At 36.5% G+C, this 26,698-nt stretch overlaps 1 protein-coding gene across 1 annotated transcript; it reads right to left on the bottom strand.

The window, feature by feature from the left end:
* GALNT3 (polypeptide N-acetylgalactosaminyltransferase 3) lies at nt 1–25,820 on the bottom strand. Its single transcript, XM_007947809.2, has 10 exons — nt 25,306–25,820; nt 21,004–21,176; nt 15,684–15,833; nt 13,563–13,797; nt 12,989–13,106; nt 11,088–11,288; nt 8,606–8,737; nt 8,296–8,397; nt 2,975–3,127; nt 1–123 (listed from the first exon to the last, which is right to left on the bottom strand). Exons 1-10 carry the CDS (start codon nt 25,818–25,820, stop codon nt 1–3), a joined length of 1,902 nt encoding a protein of 633 aa, XP_007946000.1.
* Nucleotides 25,821–26,698: the final 878 nt, after the last annotated feature.

The raw sequence follows: 26,698 nt of genomic DNA, 5'->3' as shown, positions 1-26,698 counted from the left end.
TTAATCATTTTGGCTAAAAATCCATTTTTGGAGTGGATCTGATGGATTACATGACACTAAGCTTGGATGCTCTCCATTTGCTGAAAGGCACATTTTTAAGAATGAATTATATAGAAGTTGATCCTAGAATAAAAGGAAAAACAAAAGACATTAAGTTTCAAGACTCATAACTAACTAATAAATATGAAAACTGCTTTATGGTTTCATCAAAGCTAAAGACTGACTTGCATATCAAATGTACATCATTTTTAACTTTATATCTCTCTAACATTAACTATGATAGAATCTTGGTTTCTAGTTTTAAACATTTATGGCACTACCCTTCAATTCATACAAGGTTTATATACATGAAGAGAGTAGACGGAGCAAACTCTGAATACATTTTTCTTCAACATTGGCAAATTCTTTATAAAACATCATAAATTGCTAATGGTGGTAGAATATTTGGAAAAGAAGATAACAATAATGGTGGCATAACGTGAAGAGTGTCATCAGTGTTACTGAACTGTAGATGTGGAGGCTGTTATGTTGGTGAATGTCTCGCCGTGTATGTTTTTACCGCAATAAAAGTAAAACAAACAAATAAAAATAAATAAATAAAACACTGCTTCAAGGAACATAAAAAAAAGAGAAAAATGCTAAGTCAAAAAACCCAGTCCTTATGGTGTTCTAGTTTCACAAAACAATTTTTAAAATAGCTATGCTCCAATGAGGTATTAAAATATCAATTTGAACAAAGAGGCCTTTCTTTTATTTAATCTTAATTCTAGATTCATAAAAATGTACTAAAACAAAAGGAAAAAACTAATTACTTTAGGTGATAAAAAATAATTTTTTTTTCTCTCTGTGCCAAGACCAGAAAAAAAAAAAAAAGTGACCATTGCAAGAAGCATGCAAGAAACCCACAAAAAAATATTAGGGGGACCTGTATATATGATAAGGAGCTTTGGTGGGCTAGTGCCAATGGCATTTGACTGCTAACCAGAATGTTGGCTGTTCAAACCCACCAGCCACTCCATGGAAGGAAGATTGGGCAATCTACTTCCATAAAGATTTACTCCTTGGAAACCCAAAGAGGGTCACTATGAGTCAGAATCAACTCGATAACAGTGAGTTTGGTTTTTGGTTTTTGGTTTTTGTATATATGATAGGAGCCCTGGTGACACAGTGGTGCTTGGCTGCTAACCAAAAGGTCAGCTGCCCTCACTGCAGGAGAACTATGAGGCAGTCTCCTTCTATAAAGATTTACAGCACAAAAGATATAGACAATAGAGGCAAATACTAGTATATGCACAATATTACATTATCACTAACATCAAACACCAGGTTACAGATAAATGCATAGAAAGGTGAGAAGATCAGGCGGGGGTAGGTGAAATTTGGCTGAAGATAATCTTACATATACACTTGTTCTACAAAATTAGCCACATATATTACAGAAGCAATAGAAGGCAGAGATGGAGTAACTTCTCAGAGACAACCAAACATCTTGAGAGAGAGAATCACCAGATCTGCCAACTTGGGACTGTAGTCTTGGGGGACATCATGCTCAATTGGCACAACATGGTACATAAAAATCTTGTTCTACATACAACCTACTTTGGTGAGTAGCAACTGGGGTCTTACAAGCTTTCAAGTGGCCATCTAAGATGCAACTATTGGTCTCCTCTCATCTGAATCAAAGAGTGAAGAAAATCAAAGGCATCTGGAAACAATTAATCCAAGGATAAGATGTACCATGAGAACTTCAGCCTTCATGTCCCTGAGACCAGAAGGACTAGGTGGTGCTCGACAACCAATGCCAACCACTCAGAAAGGGATCAAAACTGGAAATTCTGGATAGAGTGGGAGGAAAAATGTGGAACAAAATTCAAAAACCAAAAATGACCGTAATTACTGGTTGGACAGAGTCTGGTAGAACCCCCAAGACTATGGCCCCGGGTTACCCTTCAGGCCTCACTCCTATGGATTGGCTCTCAGCCCAACAGTAAAGAGAACTACATACATAATACCTACCCCTGGGGGGATGTACCCACCTACTCTAGGGAGATACACCCCTCAGAGGAATTGGTCATGAGACAGCAGAGGGGCAGCATTCATATAGAAGGAAATCTGGACAGACAGGAATGCATAGTTAAGAAGGGCACAGGGAGGGGGGAGTCACAGGGACAGGGGGTGGGGAGCAAAGTTTGTTATGGTTGGGGATGGTAATCAGGGCGTGAAATCAAATGTGCAAGAACTGTTGAATATAAAACAAATTTGCTGTGTACATTTGCACCCAAAGCACAATAAAATTTTAAAAAAAGAAACCCTCAAAAGTCAAAAAAATGTAACTATTACTAAAAATTCACAGAAGTGGTGATTTGAATAAACCTTACTTTAACCAAGTATTTAACTCACAGATATTTTATATATTACATACACACATACATGGGTAGACATATAAAAAGTTAACAAAGGCAGAGTAATTCTGATGGATAGTTAACAAACTGTATTTCACACATTTTCCCAGATGTGCAATTGCTGTTGTTGTTGTATAAGGGTATAGCCAGGTACAAATCCAATCCATGTGACAGAGAACTTCCCATAGAATTTTCTTGGCTGTAAATTTTATGGAAACAGATCACCAGGTCTTTCTCCCAAGGAACCACTGGGTGAGTTAGAACCAGCAACCTTTGGTTAGCAGCAGAGTGCTTAAACATTTGCACCACTAAGGCTTCTTAGATAAGCAATTACTCACTCACTACCATCAAGTCAATTCCAACTCATAGCAACCGCTATTGGGTTTCAGAGGTGGTAAATCTTTACAGAAGTAGATTGCCCTAACTTCCTTCCATGGAGCAGCTGGTGGGTTTAAACCTCCAACCTTCTGGCAGTCAAATGTCTTAGGTACTGTGCCACTAGAGCTCCTAGATAAGCAATTAGAGCTAAACAAATAATTGCATAAAGGGATGGATTGCTTGCACTGAGATACCTTTTGAATCTCCCATATCTGTTCACCAGCAGCAACTGTCTTGTGACCTTTATAAGTACATGTTCTCAGCTGAACAGGACCTTGAGCAGCATGAAGGCATAATTCCTTCTGGATGTTATGTCGAATTTCATGCTGTGCAGAGTATTCAAAGTACTAGGGAAAGAAGAGCACTGTTACTGACAAAAACACTCCGTATGCTCAGTTGCAAAATGAGCCAATAAAGAAAAATCAGCAACTTACTGAATAACGAAGTCATGTCTAGTTCAATAAAACAATATGATAAAAGTTATCAGAAACATCAGTTTAATGATAGAAGACACTATAACCTTCCTTCGGTCCGTTATCAACACTTAATGAGGAAGTTATCATATTTCTCCCCATATCAGAAATGGGAAGCTATCAGGTAGGATACGGATTAGGACAGATATTTGACAGAACTGCCCAGAAAAAAAGTGTGTGTCTCTTCTTGTTCATATATGCTCCTTCTCCCTTGTTGTTGTTGTTATGTGCCATCCAGTTGGACCCGACTCATAGCGACCCCTCCTTGGGTTTCCAAGGCAGTATCACTACGGAAGTAGATTGCCCCATCTTCCTTCTGAGGAGTCCTTCTCCCTTACTTATGTCAATTAATGGCATTTTCATCTAAGCTAGGAATTATGGATGTCAGTCCATGCCTCACTTTCCTCACCTGTAAAGTAGGGTAATTTAATAGCTCTTAACCCATGAGTTTATGAAGATAAATGAATTAATATATAGAAAGAACCTAGAACAATGACTAGCACATGGTAAGCACTCAGTAAATTTTAGTTATTGCTACTACTATCAAGACTTCTCTCTCCCCACACATCCCTTAGTTCTAGTTAGTGACATATTTATCCTCTGAAATGTTACCATTCCATCCTTAATTCAGTCTCCTGACTTCTCTTGTTCAGGCCTTCAGAATCTGTTATATTCCCAGCTACTTCCAATTTCTATTATCTATGATTCACTCTGCTATCATTTATTTTCTAACACTGATGAAATCCTCTACCTCCTCTATCCTCTACCTCCTCTGTTTAGATGAATCTCCTCTGTTGTTAAAATAGAGTCCACATTCCTTACTTGGCACACGAAGTCTTTCATTTTTTATCTTACATCAACCATTCCCTCAAAGATATACTATGCTCTTTCCACACAATTCTACCAAAGTAGAACATACATGTCCTTAACACTAAGACTTTGCTCACTGTGCTTTGCCTGGAATATCTTGCACACCCTCTCTACCTGATTAGCTCCTTTTCATTCTTCAAGAGTCAACTCAAGTATTACCTTCCTTTTTTGGCTTTCCCTGAATTTCCCAAGTGTACAAAATTATACTCTTCTCAAGGCTCCTACCTACATCAAAGATAACTTTTATAGCACTCTATTAGAATTGTGTGTGTTAGCTAGCTGACTTCCCCACAGACCAACTCAGGTAGTATCTCTAGTAATAACATTCATTACAAATCAAATATTTAATAATGTTGACATTCTCAAGATAAAATTAACATAATTGATTTTCAATAATGAAATAATTAGTATTCACACTAATATTTATTGAGTCTTTATTATGTGCTAGGCTAGCATTAGAGTAGGCACTCCACAAACATTAGTAGAATTAACAGAGCGATGCATCTTGAGTTCCCCTGGTTTTAGTCTCTTGATTGTTTTATCTCTTCCTACAAGTATAACTTTAGACATTTTTATAACTGGTAGTTCTTATGATAGAGACACTGGGAAAAAAAAATTGGTTTAGACCATAAAAACAGCATTTTAGAAAAGATAGACCTTACCATTGTCAAGATGATAAAGAAAATTGTCTAGGCTTCTACCTTAAAAAAAACCAAAAAACAAACCCACTGCCATCAAATTGATTCTGACTCATAGCAATCCTATAGGACAGAGTAGAGCAGCCTCATATGGTTTCCAGGGCTATAATCTTTATGGAATCAGACTGCCACATCTTTCTCCTGTGGATTGGCTGTAGGGTCCAAACCACTGACATTTTAGTTAGCAGCTGAGCACTTTATCACTGTGCCACCAGTGTTCTCTTTATTTTACCTCAGTCATAAAAAAATGTCATTAAAAGGGATGGTATAAGGAATATAAAATAGCTAAAAATACTAGTTTGAAAAGCACTTAGGCAACAAAAAAAAGAGTATGTAATAAGGTAACCGAGAAAGTTAGAACTGTAAACTAGAACCCAAACAAATAGCCTAAAAGAAAATATGAATGAAGCAAAGCATTGTCATAAAGTCATAATGACTTAAAAGTACATTGTAGCAGTATATTTTCAAGTCAGTCACATAACTAAAATATTCATTTTTACTTGACATTGACAAATAATGTTACAATGGAGTTTTATATTTTAAAAATGCATCTGCAAATGCCTGAAAAGCACATGAAAAATGTTCAACATCATTAGTAATTAGGGAGATGCAAATCAAAACCACAGTGATACACCACCTCACTCCTTGTCATGAATTGAAAATGAGTCAACTTGCCTGGATTCTTAGGGTGGGACATAACACCCTTACTCAGGTCACAGCTCTGATCAGATATAAAGAGAGTCTCCCTGGGGTGTGGCCTGCATCACATTTTATATTACAACAGATAAAGGGAGAGAGAGGCAAGCAGCTAATGAGCAATCTCCTTACAACCAAAAAAGAAGAGCAGGGAGTAGAGTGCATTCTTTAGACCCAGGCTCCCTAAGCTGAGAACCTCCTAGATCTAGGGCAAGATTGATGCCAAGACACATGGAGATCTCCAAGGGATACCAGATACCAACACAGATGTTGAAAGCAGACAAGGGCCTTCCCCCAGGGCAAACAGAGAGAGAAAGCCTTCCCCTAGAGTTGGCACCATGAATTTGGACTTCCGGTCTTCTAAACTGAGAGAGGGGAGCTTTGGTAGCATAGTGCCTAAGTCACTTGACTGCTAACCAGAAGGCTGGTGGTTCAAACCCACCAGCCACTCCTCGGAAGGCAGATGGGACAATCTACTTCTGTAGTGATACTGCCTCAGAAACCCAAGGAGGGGTTGCTATGAGTCAAGGTCGATTCAATGGTACATAACGACAACAACAAAACTGAGAGAATACATTTCTATTTGTTAAAGCTATCCACTTGTGGTATTTCTGTTATAGTAGCAGTAGATAACAAACTAGAATGACTATGATCGAAACACAAAAAATTACGGATGTTGGTGTGGATGTGGAGAAATTGGAATCCTCATCCATTGCTGGTGGGCATGCAAAATGGCACAGTGGCTGTGGAAAACAGTTTGATATAGAACTATCATATGATGCAACCACCCCAATCTTAAGTATATACCTAAAGAGCTGAAAAGAGGAACCTGTACACCATTGTTCATTGCAGCACTATCCACAAAAGCCAAAAGGTGGAAACAACCTAAATATCCAACAACAAATGAATGGATAAACAAATGTGCTATACCCATGCATTGGAATATTACTCAGCTATAAAGAGAAATGAAGTCCTGGTATATGCTACAACATGAACTTTGAAAATACTATACTGAGTGAAGTCAGTCAGTCATAAAATGACAAATATTGTATGATCCAACTTATATGAAGCAGGCAAATGTACAGAAACCAAAGCTTATCAGTAGCTACCAGGGGTGGGAAGAAGGGGAAAAGTGGAATCACTGCTTAGAGGACAAATGAGGTTCTGTTATTGGTGGTGGGATAATTTCATAAAGAATAGTGGTAATGGTTGCACAATATGATGAATATAATCAATGACACTGAATTGTACATGTAGAAACTGTTGCATTTGCAAATGTTTTGTTGGATATTCAATAAAAAACTTATTATCTGATCAAAACAAGAGAAGTGACATGAGGAAATAATCAAGTTAGATAATATCTCCAAAAAAAAAATGTTGCTTAGGGAGAACAGAAGGGCAGTACTTGCACAGGGAGACAGTTCATGGGGCCGGAATGCATAGGAAAGGACACAGGGAGGAGGTAACTGCAGGGAGGAAGTGGGAAGAGAGCTGTTACATTGTGGGGATTGTAGTCAATGTCATGAAACAAAGTGTCTGTGTGAATTACTGTATGGAAAATGAATTTGTTCTGTAAACTTTCACTCAAATCCCAATAAAACCTAAAATATTAAAAAATTGTTTAGCACTCAAGAAACTAAGCTTTGCAAAGTAGTTTAAATTCAGTGCTTGACTGAAAAATAATTTTAAGGAAAGAAACCAAAATTAAATCAATGGCTGTATTAGGGTAATAGAAGCCAGAGTAATGTTTTTGTTTTGTTTTGTTTTGTTTTGTTTAAAGACATAAACCTAACAATATTATTCTCTTGCTCAAAACCTTCCAGTGGCTTCTGTTGCACACCAAATTAATAATTAATAAGCCTAAGTTCCAAAACAAGGCCTTCGAAGCACTACAGGACCAGGCTCCTTACCTATCTCTCTGACATCCGGTCTTTCCCTGTCTGTCTGGACAACCCTTCTCCAGGCTCACATGCTTTCTGCTGCCTACACGACCTTACCACAGGGCCTCTGCCCTTGCTATTCCCTCCGCCAGTTTCTCCTGGAACAGGGCTCTTCTCTCAACCAGGCAGCCCTCTGCTCTAAGTCCCCCTCAAAGAGTTCTTTCCTAACCTCTGAAAAAATTCACTGTCTGCACACATACACACACACACAATTATACCCTTACCCTGCTATATTTCTTCATACTTGAAATTACATATTTATTTTTCTTCCCCTTCTAGACCCTGAACTTCACAAGGTGAGGGACTCTTGACATTTGCAGTAGCTCTGGTAGCATAGTGCCTAAGGCACTTGACTGCTAACCAGAAGGCTGGCGGTTCAAACCCACCAGCCCCTCCTCGGAAGGAAGGTTGGGCATTCCTACTTCCGTAGTGATACTGCCTCAGAAACCCAAGGAGGGGTCGCTATGAGTCGGGGCCGACTCAATGGCACATAACAACAACAACAACAGAAGTTTAAGTGTGCATATATGCATATATATGTATACATACACATATGCACACATATATGTACACACACATATATCTCCATCCCATTTCAGAATTACATCTTGAGAGTCTAGCAATTACATCTGGGTCCTGTTCACTAGCTCTGGCTTCTTGGCTTCTGTATCCTCTACACTTAGTAGATTGATTAGTTTAGGTAAGTAAGTAAGGGTTGGGATTACAGTAAGCTGAGGCTAATGAGCAGGAAGAAAAATGGAAGACTATGGATCTGACAACAATTTAGCTCTGTCTATAAGTCCTGATGAGATGGGAGGATTTGCAATGCAGTGCTCACCTGGTTTCCCCCAAGTCCATGACACGTATACATAATTAATGGTTTGCCTCCTTGATTATTTTCTCCAACATCCAGACACAGATGCTGACCAAAGCTTTTAATCTAAAGGAAAATTTTCAAGTTACAATATATTTTTAAAAATCTACACATTTAAAATTTCTTCAGTTCAATTCAGGATGTAATATTAATAATAATATAAAATCTCAAAAGCAATAAATCAGAAAGTATTTCAGCAATTTTCCCTGAACCACATAAAAAAATGTTGCTGGCAAGGAATGTGTCAAGTAAAAAGGAATTGGAAAATACTCACATATCCAGATATAACAGGATTAAGGTCTGGCACATATACTTCTGGATAAATAGTGTTCAGATACCATGTAAAATTTTTACATTGAAGGCGGTGCTTTATTTCAAATCTTTTTGAAAGATCACCATAGGACTTCTGAAGAAAATGGAAAATGAAGGAGATGCATAATCAAACCTCCACTGGTAAAGTACTTCAAATGCTACTCTTTGTATTTATATTTAGGTCTTTTTAAAAATCTGGGCTAAAATGCAAGATGTAATTTAACTTCATTCACCGTTTTTTCAGACCTTATGACATGGTGCTATTTTACTTATCATTTGTGCCACAAAATCTCCCCCACAGTGAAATGCTGACACAAAGGAATGGAAGTAGGAACACCCAAAATTTATCCAGTGATCCGTAAAGTGAGGTACGAGAAAGCAGGTATCAGTAAACAGTGCCAATGCATAATACAATTTATAGCTCTTTCTCAGTCAAGTCCACAAAAAATGACACAGTTGGGAATCATTTTTTTAGTTCAAGGTGGTGCTGCTTAATCCTAAAAATACACCCAGGAAAATAATTTCTTTTAAATTAAATTCATTTTATTTTCCCTTATTTTAAAGGACTAAGAAAAAAAAAAGAGTACTAGTGAATTAAAAAGGTATATGGTCTACTGGAAAAATTTTGGAGAAAAATGATATTTGATATGTAAATTTAGGACAGAGTAGAATTGCCCTATAGGGTTTCCAAAGCTATAATCTTTACAAAGGCAAATTGCCACATCTTTTTCCTGCATTGTGGCTGTGGGTTCAAATCAATGACCTTTCAATTAGCAGCCAAACACTTAACCACTGTGCCACCGAGACTCCTTTATGAAAAAGTAAATACTCAAGTTTATCAGCTCAACTCAGAAAAATATTTTCTTATGCCAACTTCAATGTCCTGAATACAACATTTGGACAAATAGTATGAAGCTTTTAAAACTTCTGGCTAATTTATACAACACACACACACACACACACACAAAAAAAAAACCTCACTCCTGTCAAGTCAGTCCTGATTCATAGCGACCCCTCCTTGGGTTTCCGAGGCAGTATCTCTATGGGAGAAGATTGCCCAGTCATTTTATTAAAAACCAAACCAAACTCACTGCCATTAAGTGGATTCCGACTCATAGCAACCCCCTTTGGGTTTCGAGGCGGTACATCTTTATGAAAGTAGATTGCCCAGTCTTCCTTCCGCAGAGTGGCTGGTGGGTTTGAACTGCCAGTCTGTTGGTTAGCAGTCAAATGCCTTAGGCACCACGACACCAGAGCTCCTGATGCTTTTTTACTAGGTGGGCCTATTTGCCTTGTAGTAAAAAAGAAAGGCTTTCTGGCTCATTAGGCTCTTTGTAGGTGACAAGCAGAACATGGGCTGCACATAGTGCCAATGTGCCTGCTTAGCCAGGTACTTTGTGCAGTACACAGTCTACCCAATTTGTTCGGCAGCCCTAGGTAAAAAGATTGCAATCTAATCCAATAGTGTGCTGAGTTTGCATCCTAATGACAAGCTCCAGGGAGATACTGGAGATCAAAGAAAAGGTAGAAAGATATAACCAGATCATTCTTTATCACGATAGTCAGAATCTTGATAACCTGGACCACCAAGAAACCCACCCCCCCAAAAAAATTAGTTGTTTCCTACAAGAGTTGAATGCCACTCACTGAAACATGTTAAACTGATAGTATTTTTACCACAACTAATATTAAGACTGCTGTAACTCAGTTCTACTATATTAAGATTTTGCAGAATTTTTATCCATGACAGGTCAATAACAACAGCACCATACATTTGACAATACTTATTACTTTCTTCTTTCATAGATACCCTGTCAGATAGTCAGAGTATGTATTTCATCCTTAAAGACAGAGAAGAGGAGAGAAGGAGCTTGTTAAGCATAACCCCATGTCCTACAGCCTTTCAACCACCCTCTGAAGTTTTATCTTCATTTTACCATCTCACAGGAGCTTTGACAAGGTGAACACCTCCAGTGAGTACTGGAACCAGAACATGGGGGTAGGGGCAAGGGTGGGGGAAGCCTTGACCTTCCTGGTTCATTTTCACGTCACACCATGACTTTGTCTCTATCTCCATGTTCAAAAGGCCAATTAGCCCCTCGATTTATGTGTTAATCACATCTAAAACCAGTGAAGATTGGTTTCACTTATTTTCTTTAAGTAAAATATTGAATCAAGACATTTTGGAAAACTACATATCTTCTATACTAAAAAGATAACATCAGTTAGAATGCCTGATTTTTTTCTTTTTTAAAGCAATCCCCTAAATATCTCCTTACAAAAGAAGAAAACTGACATCAGTAAGATATAATTTTAAAGAGTTAAAAAAAATAATCAAAAATAATTATTTTTCTATGCTTTGTACTTGAGACTCAAATAAGCAAAAGGATATATAAACTCAGTGTGAATTATTATTGTAAATGAATTAATTAGGTCTAACTTACTTGTTTAACAATTTTTGCTGCATCTGTGTTTCTCCTATAAAATATTTCCTTGTATTCATCCATCCAGACCTCTGCAAGGCGAACTTGATTGCGGGCAATCACCTGAGTGCCTTTTGGAAAGGTATGAGGGCTTTTGCTGCGAAAAACATGTCCAACAACAGAGCAAGGCATAATCTCCAACTGCCCACCACATTGCCATACCTGATAATTAATGATATTTGTTTAAATTTACAGTATTTTAGGAAGATCAAAGTGTTGCTTTTAAGTTCACCTTTAAGACTTTAAGAAAAATATAGAGAAAATAGGTGGTTTTTTTTTTTACAACTTCACACATAATACCTCTCTCCTGGAAGTTCAACTTAGGCTCTTAAATATAGATAACGATTTTACTAAATTGTACAAACACAGAAGACAATAAAAGCATATTTTCAAAAAGAAAGTTAGCAAAAGTTATTCCAGATCTTTTATACAAATGAATTCCAAAATTTCTCTTTTTGCAAACAATTATGCAAGTACTCTAATTGACAGGAAAACAGAAGATTCTTCTGCATTTGATTTCCATCTTCTCTACAACTTACAAGGTCACTTCATTTGAGCAATGAACCAGCAGCAGTGTGGGAACAACCAAACCTAACATTCAGTTACTCTTTGCATATTCAAGTTCATAGTCAAGAAAAGAATTTCAAACAGACATTACTGCCAAAGAGTAATCTAGTAACTTTGTGAAACAGTTGGTCATTATAAAATAATGCATATCTATTTAGAGTTTAAAAAACTTATTTGCATTAACTCTAAATAAAATAACAAGTAATGAAATCAATACATTTGGTCTTGCCAGAAATAATCACTAAGAAAAAGTCTGAAATGAAGTCATGTTTAATAGTTCATGTTAGTGTTAGGGAACGTAATTATATTCCCTCTCTCTTCTTTCCTCTTTTACAAACAAATGAGAAAATATAGTGCTATGTTCAACTTGGGAGCTCTGGTAGCATAGTGGCTAAGACACTTGCCTGCTCACCAGAAGGCTGGCGGTTCAAACCCACCAGCCACTCCTCGGAAGGAAGGTTGGGCAATCCTACTTCCGTAGTGATACTGCCTTGGAAACCCAAGGAGGGGTCACTATGAGTCAGGCTGACTCGACGGCACATAACAACAACAACAACAACATGTTCAACTTAACAAACTGTGCTTGAGATACAAATGTGCTAGTTGTTGGAGATACCAAGATGAATAAAACAAGATGCTTATCCTGAAGAGGTTCAAGCTTGGTCAAGATTATCACTGCCAGCGTATGATGGAGCCAAAGCCAAAACTTAAATCTTATAATTCTGAATTCAGTCTTTTTTCTACCACATTCCAGCCTAAGGTATGAAAAAATGAACTTTAAAGTCAATTGCAGGAAAATGAACTCATGAAATAAAATAAATGAGGTACATGTGGAGACAATCCAAAGCCTTCGTTTTGTTTTTCATATTAACTTTAATGTGTATAGAGAAAAACCAGCTCATTTAATCCAAAGAGTTAAGTCCAATGTCCTCTAAAATTATACATAAATGTTTTTCCATTCTGACTCCCTTGATAATCAACTCATTTCCTGAAGCAGTGGATTTAATTATATTTATCTTGGCTGGAATTCAGTAGCTACAAGTGCATTAATTGGTGTTATTGCCTGGACACAGAAGTTTAACTGATTCCTCTTTTTACATTGGCAGTAACCAATAAATATATTAAGTTACATTTTAAAAGAAAATATCCTTATTCCAAACTTTCCAGCAATTAAATTTTAGAAATCATAAAAAGTAAAGATTGTCCACATGCATGATAATCTGTATCAACCAATCAGAATACAATATATTGCCCTCTTCAATGCTATGTGCTATATTTAGTCTCCATAAACTTACTCTGAAAGACATTTCTATATTTTCACCTCCCCAGATTTCCATTTCTTCATCATATGTTCCAATATATTCAAAATATTCTTTTGATATGGAAAAAAGTCCTCCTGCGAAAGTGGGTGTTCTGAAAAATAATCCATTGTCAAACATCGTTATAAAAACACAATAAAATAGCATTTAGAGCAAGTGTATCAAATTCACAACTGAATTACACAGATATCACAATCTCAAAGCTTTTATATAGGCCAATAAAAAGCAAAAATATTATTTTCAAGGTCAATTTTTTTGGGAAAATGCACACATACTTTAAGTGTCTTCTCCCAATCAAGTTTAAATGTTCATAAGCAATGATTAAGAAGAAGACTAGGAACTCACTTAATTCTACTTCCTACTCCGTGTGTCATGTGTGAGTACCTAAGAGAACGACTTTTCGGTTTCTTGCATGTAGACTGTGAGTGTTCTTTATTTCCTTGGTGTGGACTACCTCAGAGGCAAGTGCTGTACAAGCAGACAGTACATACATATTTAAATTACCAAAATGTCTGGTTCAAATATAAGACTTTGAGAGCAATCATCTTACTTAATTGGGTAGGTTTCATCTTTCCTTCTTTGCTTTTCATGATCGGGAAGTGATTCCCAGCCAAAGGAAAGGCTCCAGTCGAAATTTCCACGGTTATGGTTACTTCCATAAGGAGAAGGTTTGTTGAATTCAAAAGTATTAAGATCGATTGATGCAATATCTGGACTCACAACAGCTGTGTAGTTCTCAGCTATTCTGGCCAGCAAAGGTTCCAACCAACCATAGAAACACTCACCTAGAGGGCATACAATTTAATTCATGAGAAAATTTAATTAATGAGTTTCTTTAATTATTTTACTTATTTATTTATTTTTGGAAGAAGGTTTACAGAGAAATAATAATAACAAAGTCATTTGTGGTTTGAATATCTTCACATGGGAACTTTTTTAAAGTTTATATGTGTGTGTGTGTGTATGTGATGAGAGTGGAATAAAAAAAGTAAAGTAAGATTCGGTATAAGTTAGGAAATTTCCCCTAAATGTGATGTTTTTATTTTTCCCTTAGAAAGGTTTTGGTTGGTGTATTTAGGACTCAGCTAATATGTTTTACTTTGTAATGGGCCATAACTTTGTGCTGATCAGCACTATCTCATCGAAAAATCAGTATTTTGATTTATTAAACTTGTCTCCTTGAGTAAGGTTTAGTAATTGGAATTTTTATTCCTTTGATTTGATCTTAGGAGAAAATAAGTTAATGAGTCAGAATGTTCCAAAGAGTTGGAGAACAAGGACCATTCAAAGCTGCCCCAGTGCTAAAGGAAAGGAGTGGGGACAAGGATTCCTGTGAGAGTTCTGAGTCCTGGCACAAGATAAGTGGTCTGACATAATATACTGCGAATCCAATGATGCTGACATAGGCAGTCTTACTTTGGGCTCCTCACTGAGCAGAACTTGACAGTCAGCTTCCAGGAAGAGCCATTAGCCACACTATCTACTATCAGACACATTCATCTGGAGGGGAAAACTACTAGCTCTGAAATTATTTTAATTTTGGACCAAGCGTGGGAATACTGGATAATGAGCCATTTCCCTTTTAAAAAGCCTCTTTTGAATTACCTTTACATTCTCTTCATTTTTAAATGCCTGTTATTAAGAGAGTACTTGACGTAAAATTTTTAAATTACTCAAGCAAATCCAAAAGTCTTTCTGCAACAATTAGAGTATGCTCTAAACAATGGTGTGGGTCAAACTCAACCTAAGGACTGGCCAGTTCAGAGCTAAACACTCATATAAGCATTAACAGTAAAACACACTAAACTTATAGCTCAAAGGACTAAGTACTTATAAAACTTATAGACCAAAGGACCTTGATAATATCTAACATTCACATTAAACATTGATTCTAAATATTAAAATATTTTCTAAATGATTTATTTAAAAACATTGACGCTAAAAAAAATTAAAATTCTATGAACAGCAAAAGCAGCAACAAAAATTGATAACGTTCATGGAAGAGACACCAAGTGAAGCTGGAAAGCAGAATGCCTGAACTAGCACAGGAGGGAGTCCACATATCTTTGGAGGGGAAAAAACTGAAATGTAAATATTAAAAGTATCGATACCAAGGCAAAGTTAAATGATAAGAGTTAAATATATTTAAACAACTTTCACTTCAGTATGTTGTCGTTGTTGTTATGTGCCATCGAGTCGGCCCCGACTCACAGCGACCCCTCCTTGGGTTTCCGAGGTAGTATCACTACAGAAGTAGGTCCTTCTGAAGAGTGGCTGGTGGGTTTGAACTGCCAGCCTTCTGGTTAGCAGTCAAGTGCCTTAGGCGTATAGGAAGTAAAATAATAAAGAAAATAATTTGTTTTTACTTTTAAACAGAATGAGCTTCTGAAAAAAAAAAAAAATTCCAGGTAACCGTAACTCTCAGGAAAGCTAGTAACTGGGGATGCTAAAGTTGAGAAGCCTTAAACACAAACAAGGTAAGAGCTCTGTTTAAACGGAAGGAAGTTCCTGTGCAGAGATGTTCCCTGCTTGGGCTCTCGTTGCTATAATCGGTTGAAGATGATGCCGAAGAAAATACAATTAAGTATTTAAAGAAAAGTTTTCTTACCTTACAAATTAGAAGGAGGGGGAGGGGAAAATGTTATGATTATGTTTATAAATACATACTTACAATGAGCATCTAAAAATGTGAGCGTTTCAGCTGTTGCTACTGTTGCTCCTAGCAACCTTGCTGTGATCAGACCTTTTCTTTCTTTCTGTCTCACTATTTTTACTATTGAAAATTGTTTGATATATTCTTCAAGTTTACCATGTAAGTATTCTGTAAGGGAAAAAAAAGAGTCAGTATTAACTCTTCTACATTTATTTTCATATTTTACATACGAAAGGCAACAAAGAAGCCACAGAGCAATGACCCAAGACCATTTATAATATTAAAAGTTGCACAAGTTCTTTCCATGAAGACAATAATTAAATCTTTATCTCAACTCTTTACTGGGAAAAAAATGGCTATATAAATTAAGGCAAATCTTGATTTCTGAACTACTGTAGCAAACAACGTTTTAATACACACTTACCCTGTATCCTTAATATCAGTAAGTATAACGTATTTAAAGGGAAGTAAGAAACTTCAAATGGAGTGAACCCCATAAGACAAGACTCACTTAAATGTCTGAGAACACTGATTCATGGGTGAAAGAAATAAAATTTGACCAAAAACATGTTTGTCAATTTTTTAAATTGGTATTTAAATCTTAAAATCTTAGAAACAAATAAGTAACAAAAAAGACTCTCTGATATTTAGGCAACAATCAAAATACAAATTGAGAACTAAAATGCTGAGACAAAGGTGGGAAGGAAGATTCAGAATTAGAACAGTTTGGCATTATTTCTACAATGAGCAGAAATTTTTCAAAAAGTTTGGAGGCTTATGACAGAATATCTTCCATTAAAAACATAGAAGAAGAAAGGAGTATGTAAATCAGGAATGAAGTTAAAAACAGGTAAAATTTTAGTAATGGGTGTGTAAGTTAAGATTTACAATATTCCAGTTCGGATGAGATACATAATAAATAAAAGTTGAGATAGTAAGTGAAAGAAAAACACATTCATCAAGTCAGTTAAGTGTTGTTCATGTTTTTAAATTCTCTAGTCTGGTTTGTCGCAACTGAAGTCTTGATTCTTTTTGAGTAGATAACCAGTTTTTCAAGTGGTCTTCTTGGGCCCCTAGTATAGCCTCAAAAAGATTTGGGAATATTGAGAAGGCCAAATAGATGTCTTGGGGTAGATATTTGTTTCTTCCGGATTTCAGAAACAAATACAGATGACTTTGGTTTTATCTGGAATTAGATATGCTTCTTTGATTCTCCAGTAGTACAGATAAGAGAGTTGCTTATTCAAAAACTTAAACATTCATAGAGGAGACAAGGGTCCAGGAACAACCCTTTGAAAATAAAGTGATCTAAACAGTTACCACAGCATAACAGATTAACTTTTTAAGACTTTCCAAGTATCTCAAGGGAGCTCTGGTGGTGTAGTGCTTAAGGCATTTGACTGCTAACCAGAAGGGTGGCGGTTCAAACCCACCAGCCACTCCTCGGAAGGAAGGTTGGGCAATCTACTTCCCTAGTGAAACTGCCTCCGAAATCCAAGGAGGGGTCGCTATGATTCGGATCCGACTCGAAAGCAGTGCATTTGGTTTTTGGTTATGAGTATCTCAAAATCAATTCTCTGAAACACAAGCAAGACTGTAATTTGTTTTGAAAATACAATAATAGATATTTTCTGCTTTAAAAGACTTGTAAAATAGAAATATTTCGAAGGTCTTAAGAGTATTGAATTTTTTTAATGGAGTCACTATAGATGCCTTCAATAAAGCCTTTCAATATATGAAATTGCTAATTTTTTTATTTACCCACAACTTCTCAAATTCTGATAATCTTATATGCCTTCTAAATTTGGTCTCCAGCCACATCCCTCTTTTGGGGGGGGTTAAGAGCCCAGACCTGTGAAATTCACCTCCTGTTTTCTATTTATGGCACCATTACTTCTAGCTGTATTCCTTGGACAAGCTATTTTACCTTTTTGTACCTCTGTGTCGTGTTCTGTAAGACATGGATAACATGACCTACTCTCACCAGTGGATTTCTGGGAGGAGAAAATGGGAGATTAATGCACAAATAAAGCATTTAAGACAGGGCCTAGCACATGGATTATGCTCTGAAAGTGTTGATTAGCTTTTGTTCTGTTACCCTTGGGATTTAACTCTTCTGTTGTTTACATGATTATCCACATAATTATTCTGCTTCTCCCTAAGTGTGGTAGTTAACTTTGTATGTCAACTTTGTTGGGCCTGGTTGAGTGGCTGGCAACTGGATGTATAATACTCCCCATGATGAGTTGTTGTTGTTTTTATGTGCCGTGGAGTCGGCCCCGACTCATAGCGACCCCTCCTTGGGTTTCCGAGGCAGTATTATTACGGAAGTAGGATTGCCCAACCTTCCTTCTGAGGAGTGGCTGGTGGGTTTGAACCATCAGCCTTCTGGTTAGCAGGCAAGTGACTTAGCCACTATGCTACCAGAGCTCCCATCCCCATGATGAGACTGGTAACTAATTCCATGGTGGAATCTACTATGAGCTGCTGAGTAGCTGCCTGGGATATGGTCTGCTTCCTGTATATAAGGAGAAGCCTTGGGGAAGTCTGTAGCTTATGGCATGCTTGAACCCTGCATGTAGCTGTGTCATTGTTCAGCAGCCTGCCATGTTCTGCCAACCTAGAGACTTTCAATGGACTTGAGTTAACGGCCTGCCATGTGGTTTGGTAACATCAGAACTGTGCCTTTTTACTTGTCAACCTTGGGCTTGTCAGCCTCAGCAGCCAGCAGCTAGCTGTCTGAGTCAAGAAAAGCCTTTAGCTTCAGTGGGCCAGGAGCAGGAGGCAGAGCTGAAGGCCAAGGTTGAGGGACTTTCACCCAGCCCCTAGAGCCTGGCATTTTGAACTTGGACTTAAAGCCTCCAAACTATAAGAGAATGAACTCCTGTTTGTTAAGGCCATCCCATTTGTGGTATATTTTTGTCAGAGTAGGACTAGGTAACCAAAACACTAAGCAAACTGAAATCAGGGACTATAGTTTCTACTTCACAGAGTTCTTTACAGCAACCAGAGACACATTTTTCACAGTGGGAACTCATCAGTCAAAAAGATAGTTCTGTGATTCAATAAACCCATAATAGTACCATGCAAAGATAGCTCTGGCCATGAAAACTGTTCCAACTCCATTGATGACTGCTATAAAGAATAATAAAAATACTCAAACCCTTTGAACCCAAAGTCCTACTTCTAACTTATACAAAGGTATAATTCAAGATAAGGAAAATAACATAAGCACAGAGATACTAATTGCAGTATCACACAGTAACACTATGATGTGATAACAGGTGAATGGTTAAGTAAAATGCACCTAGTCCACCATTTTCATTAAAAATAAAGCTTTGAAGGTAAAACAAACAGGGTAATAACAATATTATGTGATGTCAGATTTCAAAACTGGATTTCTGACGTGAGTATAATTAGATAAACACTGCTATTTATACAATGAGTAGGAGAGAAAAGGAAAGAAGGAAATGGTTGAAACAAAGATTTTGAATGAGTATTGTTTTTAATTCTGATTTCCTTTCATGCTATAGCTTTGTTTTATGAATTAAATAATAGAAATGACCTTCAACTGAAGAATTAGCATGGCGCCTCTTGCCCTCTCACCTGGGAAATCAAACAACAAAAATCATTTAATAAGAGCTTCCACAAACCAAAAAAGAGGGAGCAATTTCTAAGATTTTTTTAAAAGATATGTAAGAAGTGTTCAGAATGTAATGCGATGTGACTTAAGACTCCATGAACTATAGTCCAACTAGACAGAAGGAATATGAGAAAACTCAGGACAAAATAAGCAGTAAATAAATCAGTCGATGACAATGGTGAAGTAACATGGGTAAGGACAGAAAAGATACAAATTGTTCTACAGTACATAACCTGAATTCAGGAGACCTGAAATATGAACCTTTCCCATTTGGAGGATGGATTTCCCCTCCAATTCAAAAATCTCTGGAAATAAGCAATTTCATTCCACCTACATGTTAATTTAAGAATATAGCCTCAGTTCTCTCAGGACATATTTTTTGAAACATGAGAATTATATGTAATGTAAAACAAAACAAATTACATAAACCAAGTTAATAATTTTGTTTTATTCACTCATGACAATTTCTGAAATTTGCATACACTTTGTAATTGATGGAATGTCACTTAATAGGTGGAGTTTTGTTGGTTTTCTTTTCTTTTTGTACACAGAGTACCTTCCATATGTGGTTCCAAATCTGGGCTCATTGAGGAATAGGTTTTGTAACCATTGAAGGAATCTGTATATGTTTGATATTTAAAATATTTGTAATGCTTGAAAATTTAGCAAAGAAGAGTATTTGTGAGATTAGTCTTGAGATACCAATTTTAGAAGTATAATTTGGTAACTAATTTTTTACTTAAAATTTTAAATGGAAATGCATAAAAGCACTTGGCTAACTTTGTAAACAGTATTGGAATATCTAAAAGAACCAAAACAAAACAGTATATATTGACTCTTCAGTAATTTTTAGAACTCTGGTGGTATAGTGTTTAAGGCATTTGGCTGCTCACCAAAAGGTTGGTTGATTGAACCTACCAGCTGCTGCATAGAAGAAAGATAAGGCAATCTGCTTCCATAAAGATTTACAACCTTGGAAACCCAATGGAAGTCACTATGAATCAGAATCAACTCAATGGCAGTGAGTGGGGTTTGGTTTAGTAATTTTTAATTACTTATTTATATTATTTACTTATTAATATATTATTTATATTAACTCATTTAATCCTCAAAACAATCACAGGAGTTTTGTATTATTTCTATATTTTCTCATTTCTAAGATGCACAATTTGATACTTCTTATAATCAATGGCATGTTAGTTTAATTGGCCCCTGATTTGCTTTTGTTGTTGTTTCTTACTAGTGGTTTATAAACTAATGGTACATCTTATGATAGATTTGATAAAATAGGGCATTATCCCTATTTTACAGATAAACAAACTGAGATACAGAGGTGAGGTAACTTGCCAAAGTATTATAGCTTGTTAGGACCAGAGCTAGATTCAAACTAAGGCAGCCTGGCTCAAGGAATTCTCAAGTTTATGTTTACTCACTATACTGTTGAATAAACAGCTCACAGTGAGATCTATAAAGCTATGAAAAACAGTGTCTCATATATTTCTGTACTCCAAAATACATGAACATTTGTGGTATATTCTTGTCTTAAAGTCTACTTTCATCCATCACACATACCATCCAAGCTATTACATTCAATCTCCAAGCTGGCATACAGATAGCACAATATAACCAAATACACTTTGACAACACCACATGGATTGACTCAGGAAACAATCTAATTGTCATGTGCTTTCTTACCATCTACACTAGCATCATCCACCAAAATGATTTCCTTCAGCAGAATGGCAGGTGAAGAATAGAGTACACTGTGGACAGTCCTAAGCAGGGTGGACCATGCCTCATTATGAAAAACTATTATGACACTGGTAGTAGGCAGGGGAGGGCAGCGCTTAAATTTTTGTTCAATACATCTAGAAGAAGACAAAGAAATAGAGGTACAGATATTAATTTTATTTTTTTATTCCACAGCTGTACTGTTACCAACCAAAACAACCAAATCAACAATCAATGCCCAGGGAAGCAGCAATCAAGAAATCAAACAGGTATTGCATTGGGCAAACCTGCTGAGAAAAAAAAGAAAAAAACCTCTTTAATATGTTTAAGAGCAAAGATGTCACTTTGAAGACTAAGGTGCATTTAACTCAAGTCATTTCAGTAGCCTCATATGCATGTGAAAGAGAGAAAATGTGTGAGGAAGACTGAGGGAAAATTGATGCGCTTGAATTGTGGTATTGGTGAAGAATATTGAATGTACCATGGGCTGCCAGAAGAACAAACAAATCTGTCTTGGAGGAAATAGCAACCAGAATGCTCCTTTGAAGCAAGAATGGCCAGGCTTTGTCTCTCCTACTTTGGTCATGCTGTCAGAAGGGACCAGTTCCTGGAGAAGGATGTCATGCTTGGTAAAGTGAGGGTCAACGATAAAGGGGAAGACCCTTAACAAGATGGATTGGCACAGTGGCTGCAACGGGATCAAACACAGCAACCATTGTGAGGAGGGTGCACAACCAGGAAATATTTTGTTCTGTTTTGCTTTGGGTTGCTGTGAGTTGGAACTGACTCAATGGCACCTAACAACAACAGCTATGACTAAAATTGTCATCTTTATGTTTATCACTTTGGAAATGATGATCTCAAAGCTATATAACTGTAATAAAAGTTTTTAAAGCAGACTATTTACCCAACAATCATGTCCACTGATAGCGATTATAACATGCCAAAGATTATACAACATGCTATTGCAAGCTGTCTCAACAATATATTAAATATAATTAATGCCTTAAATAATAACAATTACTTGTAAGTGAGACATGTAAAATGACAAATATGACATGTAAAATGACAAATACTTGTAGTTGTTAAACTAGAAACCAAAAAAGTCCATTTTTATTATCTGCAATTTTAAAAACTGTCTGTGATAGTTAAAGTTGTATGTCAACTTGGCTGCACCTGGTTGAGTGGCTGGCCAGTGGTGGTAGTTACTCCCCAGGATGAGACTGGCAATCAATTCAATGGTGGGATCTACCACAAGCAGCTGAGTAATTGCTTTGGGGATGTAGTCTGCTTCCTGGATATAAGAAGCAGCTTTGGGAATGGTCTCTAGCTTACTGCACATTTGAACTCTGCATGTAGCCGTGTCATTTGTCAGCAGCCTGTCATGCTCTGCCAAGCTCTGCCAACCTTGGGACCTTCAATGGACTTCCAATGGACTTCCAATTGAATTAATGGCCTGCCATGTGTTTTGGTAACATTGGAACTGTGCCTTTTTACTTGTCAACTTTGGACTTGTCAGTCTCAGCACTCAGCTGTCTGAGCGAAGAAAAGCCTCTAGCTTCAGTGGGCCGGGAGCAGAAGGCAGAGCTGAAGCCCAAGGTCGAGGGACTTTCACCCAGCCCCTAGAACCTGGCACTTTGAACTTGGACTTAAAGCCCCCAAAGTGTTAGAGAATAAACTTCTGTTTGTTAAAGCCATCCCATTTGTGGTATATTCTTGTCAGAGTGGCACTAGGTAACCAAAATACTGTCTAACTTTAATAAATGAATATTCATCTTTTTAGAAAATATTTTAAATTATTTTTTCAAGTATATAATATTTTCCAAGTTTATTTATTTCCTTATCTATATTTGAACCAAAAGGGGAAAAACTAGCTTACCATAAAATCTATTATCTTATGATCTCGACTCATTCAGCAAAAATTTAGTAAGTACTTACCATTTTCCATGTGTTGTGAGAAAGACTTTTTGCTCCAATAATTAAATATATACTGTTTAATTAGATTGGACTTTGCATTTTTAAATTTCCTTTTAAAAAATAATATTTAAAGTAAGTGATCTACCATCTATGTTAAAAGTCATAAATGAACTTTCTGAAAATCATAATGGAATGAAAAAACAGTAAGCAAGTTAAATCCTGTGCTCTTGTCTACTCAAGATGCAAAATACTCAGCATTTTTTTTTCTGTTATGAACATCTTTTTTTTTTTTCTCTCTTTCTCTCTTTTTTTTTTTTTTTTAATTGTGTTTTGGGTGAAAAAATATTCAGCATTTTAAGCCTCTGTCACCTTCTCAAATATTGATGGGCAAAGGCAGAAATCCTAAGTAGTTCTGGACTGATTGTTGATGTCATCTATTAGCTAGAAATATTAGTTATAAATTAATCATGAATTCATTTTTTTAGAAAACTATCTCCTTCTATAAAGATTATCTTCATATTAAGCTACTGGGGTATGTATGGGTGGCTTGTCAGACAAGAGGTAACCACAGTTCTCAGCCCACTGAGTTTCTGTGAGGTCCCAATGATCTGATAAATTCCATTTATTTGGAAACAACATAGTCAACCTATACTTTAAATTTTTTTCATGTCATTAAAATAGTGCATTAAGATAATTCACCACAGTGATTACACATTTCCAGCCAAATCTTTGGAAAAGTTTGGCATATAGAAATGATCAGTCACATGACCATCTGGCTTGTGGAGAAACTGTATCTATATTTCTAAGGGGTACAAAAAAGACCAGCCATTCTTCAGACAACTTGTTCTTTGCTGATATAGGTTAAATTCAAAGTAACAAACTATTAAATCTTCACCACCTCTACACAGTTCTACCTTCTCTATGCCTATCCCCCCCCAAAAAAAAAGTTCTTAATGTGGTTAGTGGTTTTACAGTTACTTAACAATTAACATAATGGAAAATTATTGCAGCTTCTCTGTGCTGTATCAGAAAAGCAGCTTATCTTGAGCTGACTGATTCTCATATAAAAGAATAAAAATCATGCTTCTTGATTGGTGATGTCGATTGCTGTTCAGTTAAGACCTCTCTAAAAATCAATGAAGTGCAATATTGCATTCAAATATTAAAATAAAAAGGAACTATACTGTGCCCTGCTATGACAGCTAGAATATTTTATAGATGTTCATTTCTTTCTTCATACTTTCTTTTAAAAAAGAAATGAGCAACTTAACCTTGGGTATACAGGTTAACACTGGGAAATAAACCTATGCAATTGTGATATAAGAGCCTCACATGATTGGAGCAGGTATTCATGATCACAAATCTAGAAAAACCAAAGTGAATCAATAGGGTTAAGTCTATAAAAGTCCTTTTCTTCAATTTCGCTGTCAAATGTAGTTCTGCTATAACCAAAAAACCAATATGTAGGCATTGTTTGCTTATACTTTGTCTATGGTGCACGATCAAAAAGTCTATGGCTTGAAAGTGCTGGGATAGATTTTAGCCATTTCAATCCAACTAGAACCATTTGAACATTACCTCACACATAACAAAATGCTTAACAAAGGACAAAAAGTTGTCACAGTGGAAAGGGAGGAGAAATACTTAAAATACAATATACTTAAGACAAAAAAAAAGTGACTTAATAAAAATGAATGTTGGCCTCTCACTAGCTAAAGGGAGGCCATTCTATTGACAATGAACAGTTAAACATCAACAAAACTCTAGAGAAAGAGGTATAGATGAAATAGCAATTTTAAACAATATTCTCCCTCAAAAGTTTGCACAACACAAGGCATCCTGATATACAATTATAGCACTGAAAATAGCCATAAAGTCTGTGACTTAGTTCATAAACCCATAAAATACTGTCTAACAGTTCCAACATCTTGACATGTTCCCTAACCTTTCCATGCTATACAGAACACAGAACACAGATGAACAGAAACAACTCCTCCATCCCTACATTTCCCATGTTGTTGTTGTTAGCTGCCCAATATTTCCTACTTAATAGATGAGAAAATGAAAGAACTTAAGAAGAAAGTATTTCCTTGTGGTAAGTAAAGGTCAAATTTAGAGTTTGATTTTCTAATTTTTAAGCAAATGACTTTCCACATCTACACTGCCTTCCCAAGCATAGATAAGAGTATCCACCACCAACAGCAATAGGCAAAAAAATAAATAAAACAGATTAAATGAAAAGCATTTGTGATCTTTTCCCCCTCCCTCAGAGTGGCTAAAGAATAAGCAACTTCCTTAGCTAATCAACTTTGGTGATAAACAGTACACCATGAATATTCTTCAACATACTCAGGAGGTCGAGTGTCTGGTCCAAGATCTCGGTGTAAAGAAATCCTGTCACTTGCAAAAGCATTAAAACAGTGCTTTGCTTCCCCACGTTGTTTTTCCTTCTGCTCTTCAGCACTTAAATTGGTTGTCTGGAATGCTCTACCAGAAGCACCAGGTGCATTAGAATCCTGAGGTGGGCGGTCAAGAACAGGTTTTAATTCTGCTGCTGTATAATACCCTTGCAAACAGGGTCTCTCACCAGTATCAATGTTTTGCCTGACAGGTGCTCCTATCTGCATTTTTGGCATTACATCTTTAATATTGTTTACAGCTTCTAGCATTAAATCAAACATCTTGTTTTTGTTTTTCATGCTTCTTTCCATCTTTGATTCCTCTTGGGAATATTGAACACTTACTTCTCTTTGCATTAAAATCAAAAATATTATAAAGAAAAAAATTACTGCACCAAGCTTCCAGAACTTTTTATGGTAATGTCTTTTAAGATTCAATTTCACCAGTCGCCTTAGGTGAGCCATTCCGACATCAAAAGCTTGTCACTTGAGAAATAACAGTTATAGTTTCCACTGTTACTTATATTTTTTATCATAGATTTGTTGGTAAGAAGGTTTCTTTAAATGGTAATACCTATAAACAGAAATGACAGATGGCATTAGTAGCTATATATTCCTATAGGCATATTTCAATTCATTCACTCAACCAACAAATGAACATAAGCAATAAACATTGTACTCTTGTGTTAACAACAATGAAAAGATGCCTTGCTCTTAAGGAACTCACAGTTTGGTAGATCCCAATTGTTATAACTGACTACAGTCTGTTGGGGGTGTGAAATATTAGGGATTTCTCCCTTGTACAAAATGCATCCTTTGTTTACTCTGGACAATATCTACTGCATGGTATGCATAAATTATTTATTTATTTTATTGTAACTAGGGGGAAAGTTTACAGAACAAATTCATTTTCCATTCACCAGTTCATACACATTTTGTTTCATGACACTGATTGCAAGCCCCATAGTGTAACAGCTCTCTTTCCACATCCTCCATGTGGTTACATTTTCCCTGTGTCCTTTCCTATGTATTCCTGCCCTCTGAGCTATCTCCCTGTGCAAATACTGCCCTTCTGATCTCCCATAGTTGACTGTTCTAAGCAGTGTACCTACCTATCTGGTGTAATTGTTCACCTTGTAGGTCTGTCTACTGTTTGGCTAGAAGCCACATGAGTTCAATTCCAGGCCTGAAGGGTGACTAGAGGCAATAGTCTCAGGGGTTTCACCAGTCTCTATCAGACCAGTAAGCCTGGTCTTTTAAACATAAATTACTTTTATAAACATTTTTTGAGTTTATATATAAAAAAAGGATATCTTACACTCTAAGCAAATTATTTCAAAGGG

This window comes from Orycteropus afer, unplaced genomic scaffold (genome assembly GCF_000298275.1).
Source record: "Orycteropus afer afer isolate SDZICR_OR568_19922 unplaced genomic scaffold, OryAfe1.0 scaffold00001, whole genome shotgun sequence".
NCBI classification, from domain to species: Eukaryota; Metazoa; Chordata; class Mammalia; order Tubulidentata; family Orycteropodidae; genus Orycteropus; species Orycteropus afer.
Note: the sequence above shows the minus strand (reverse complement) of the source record. Positions and strands in the feature narration are given on the sequence as shown.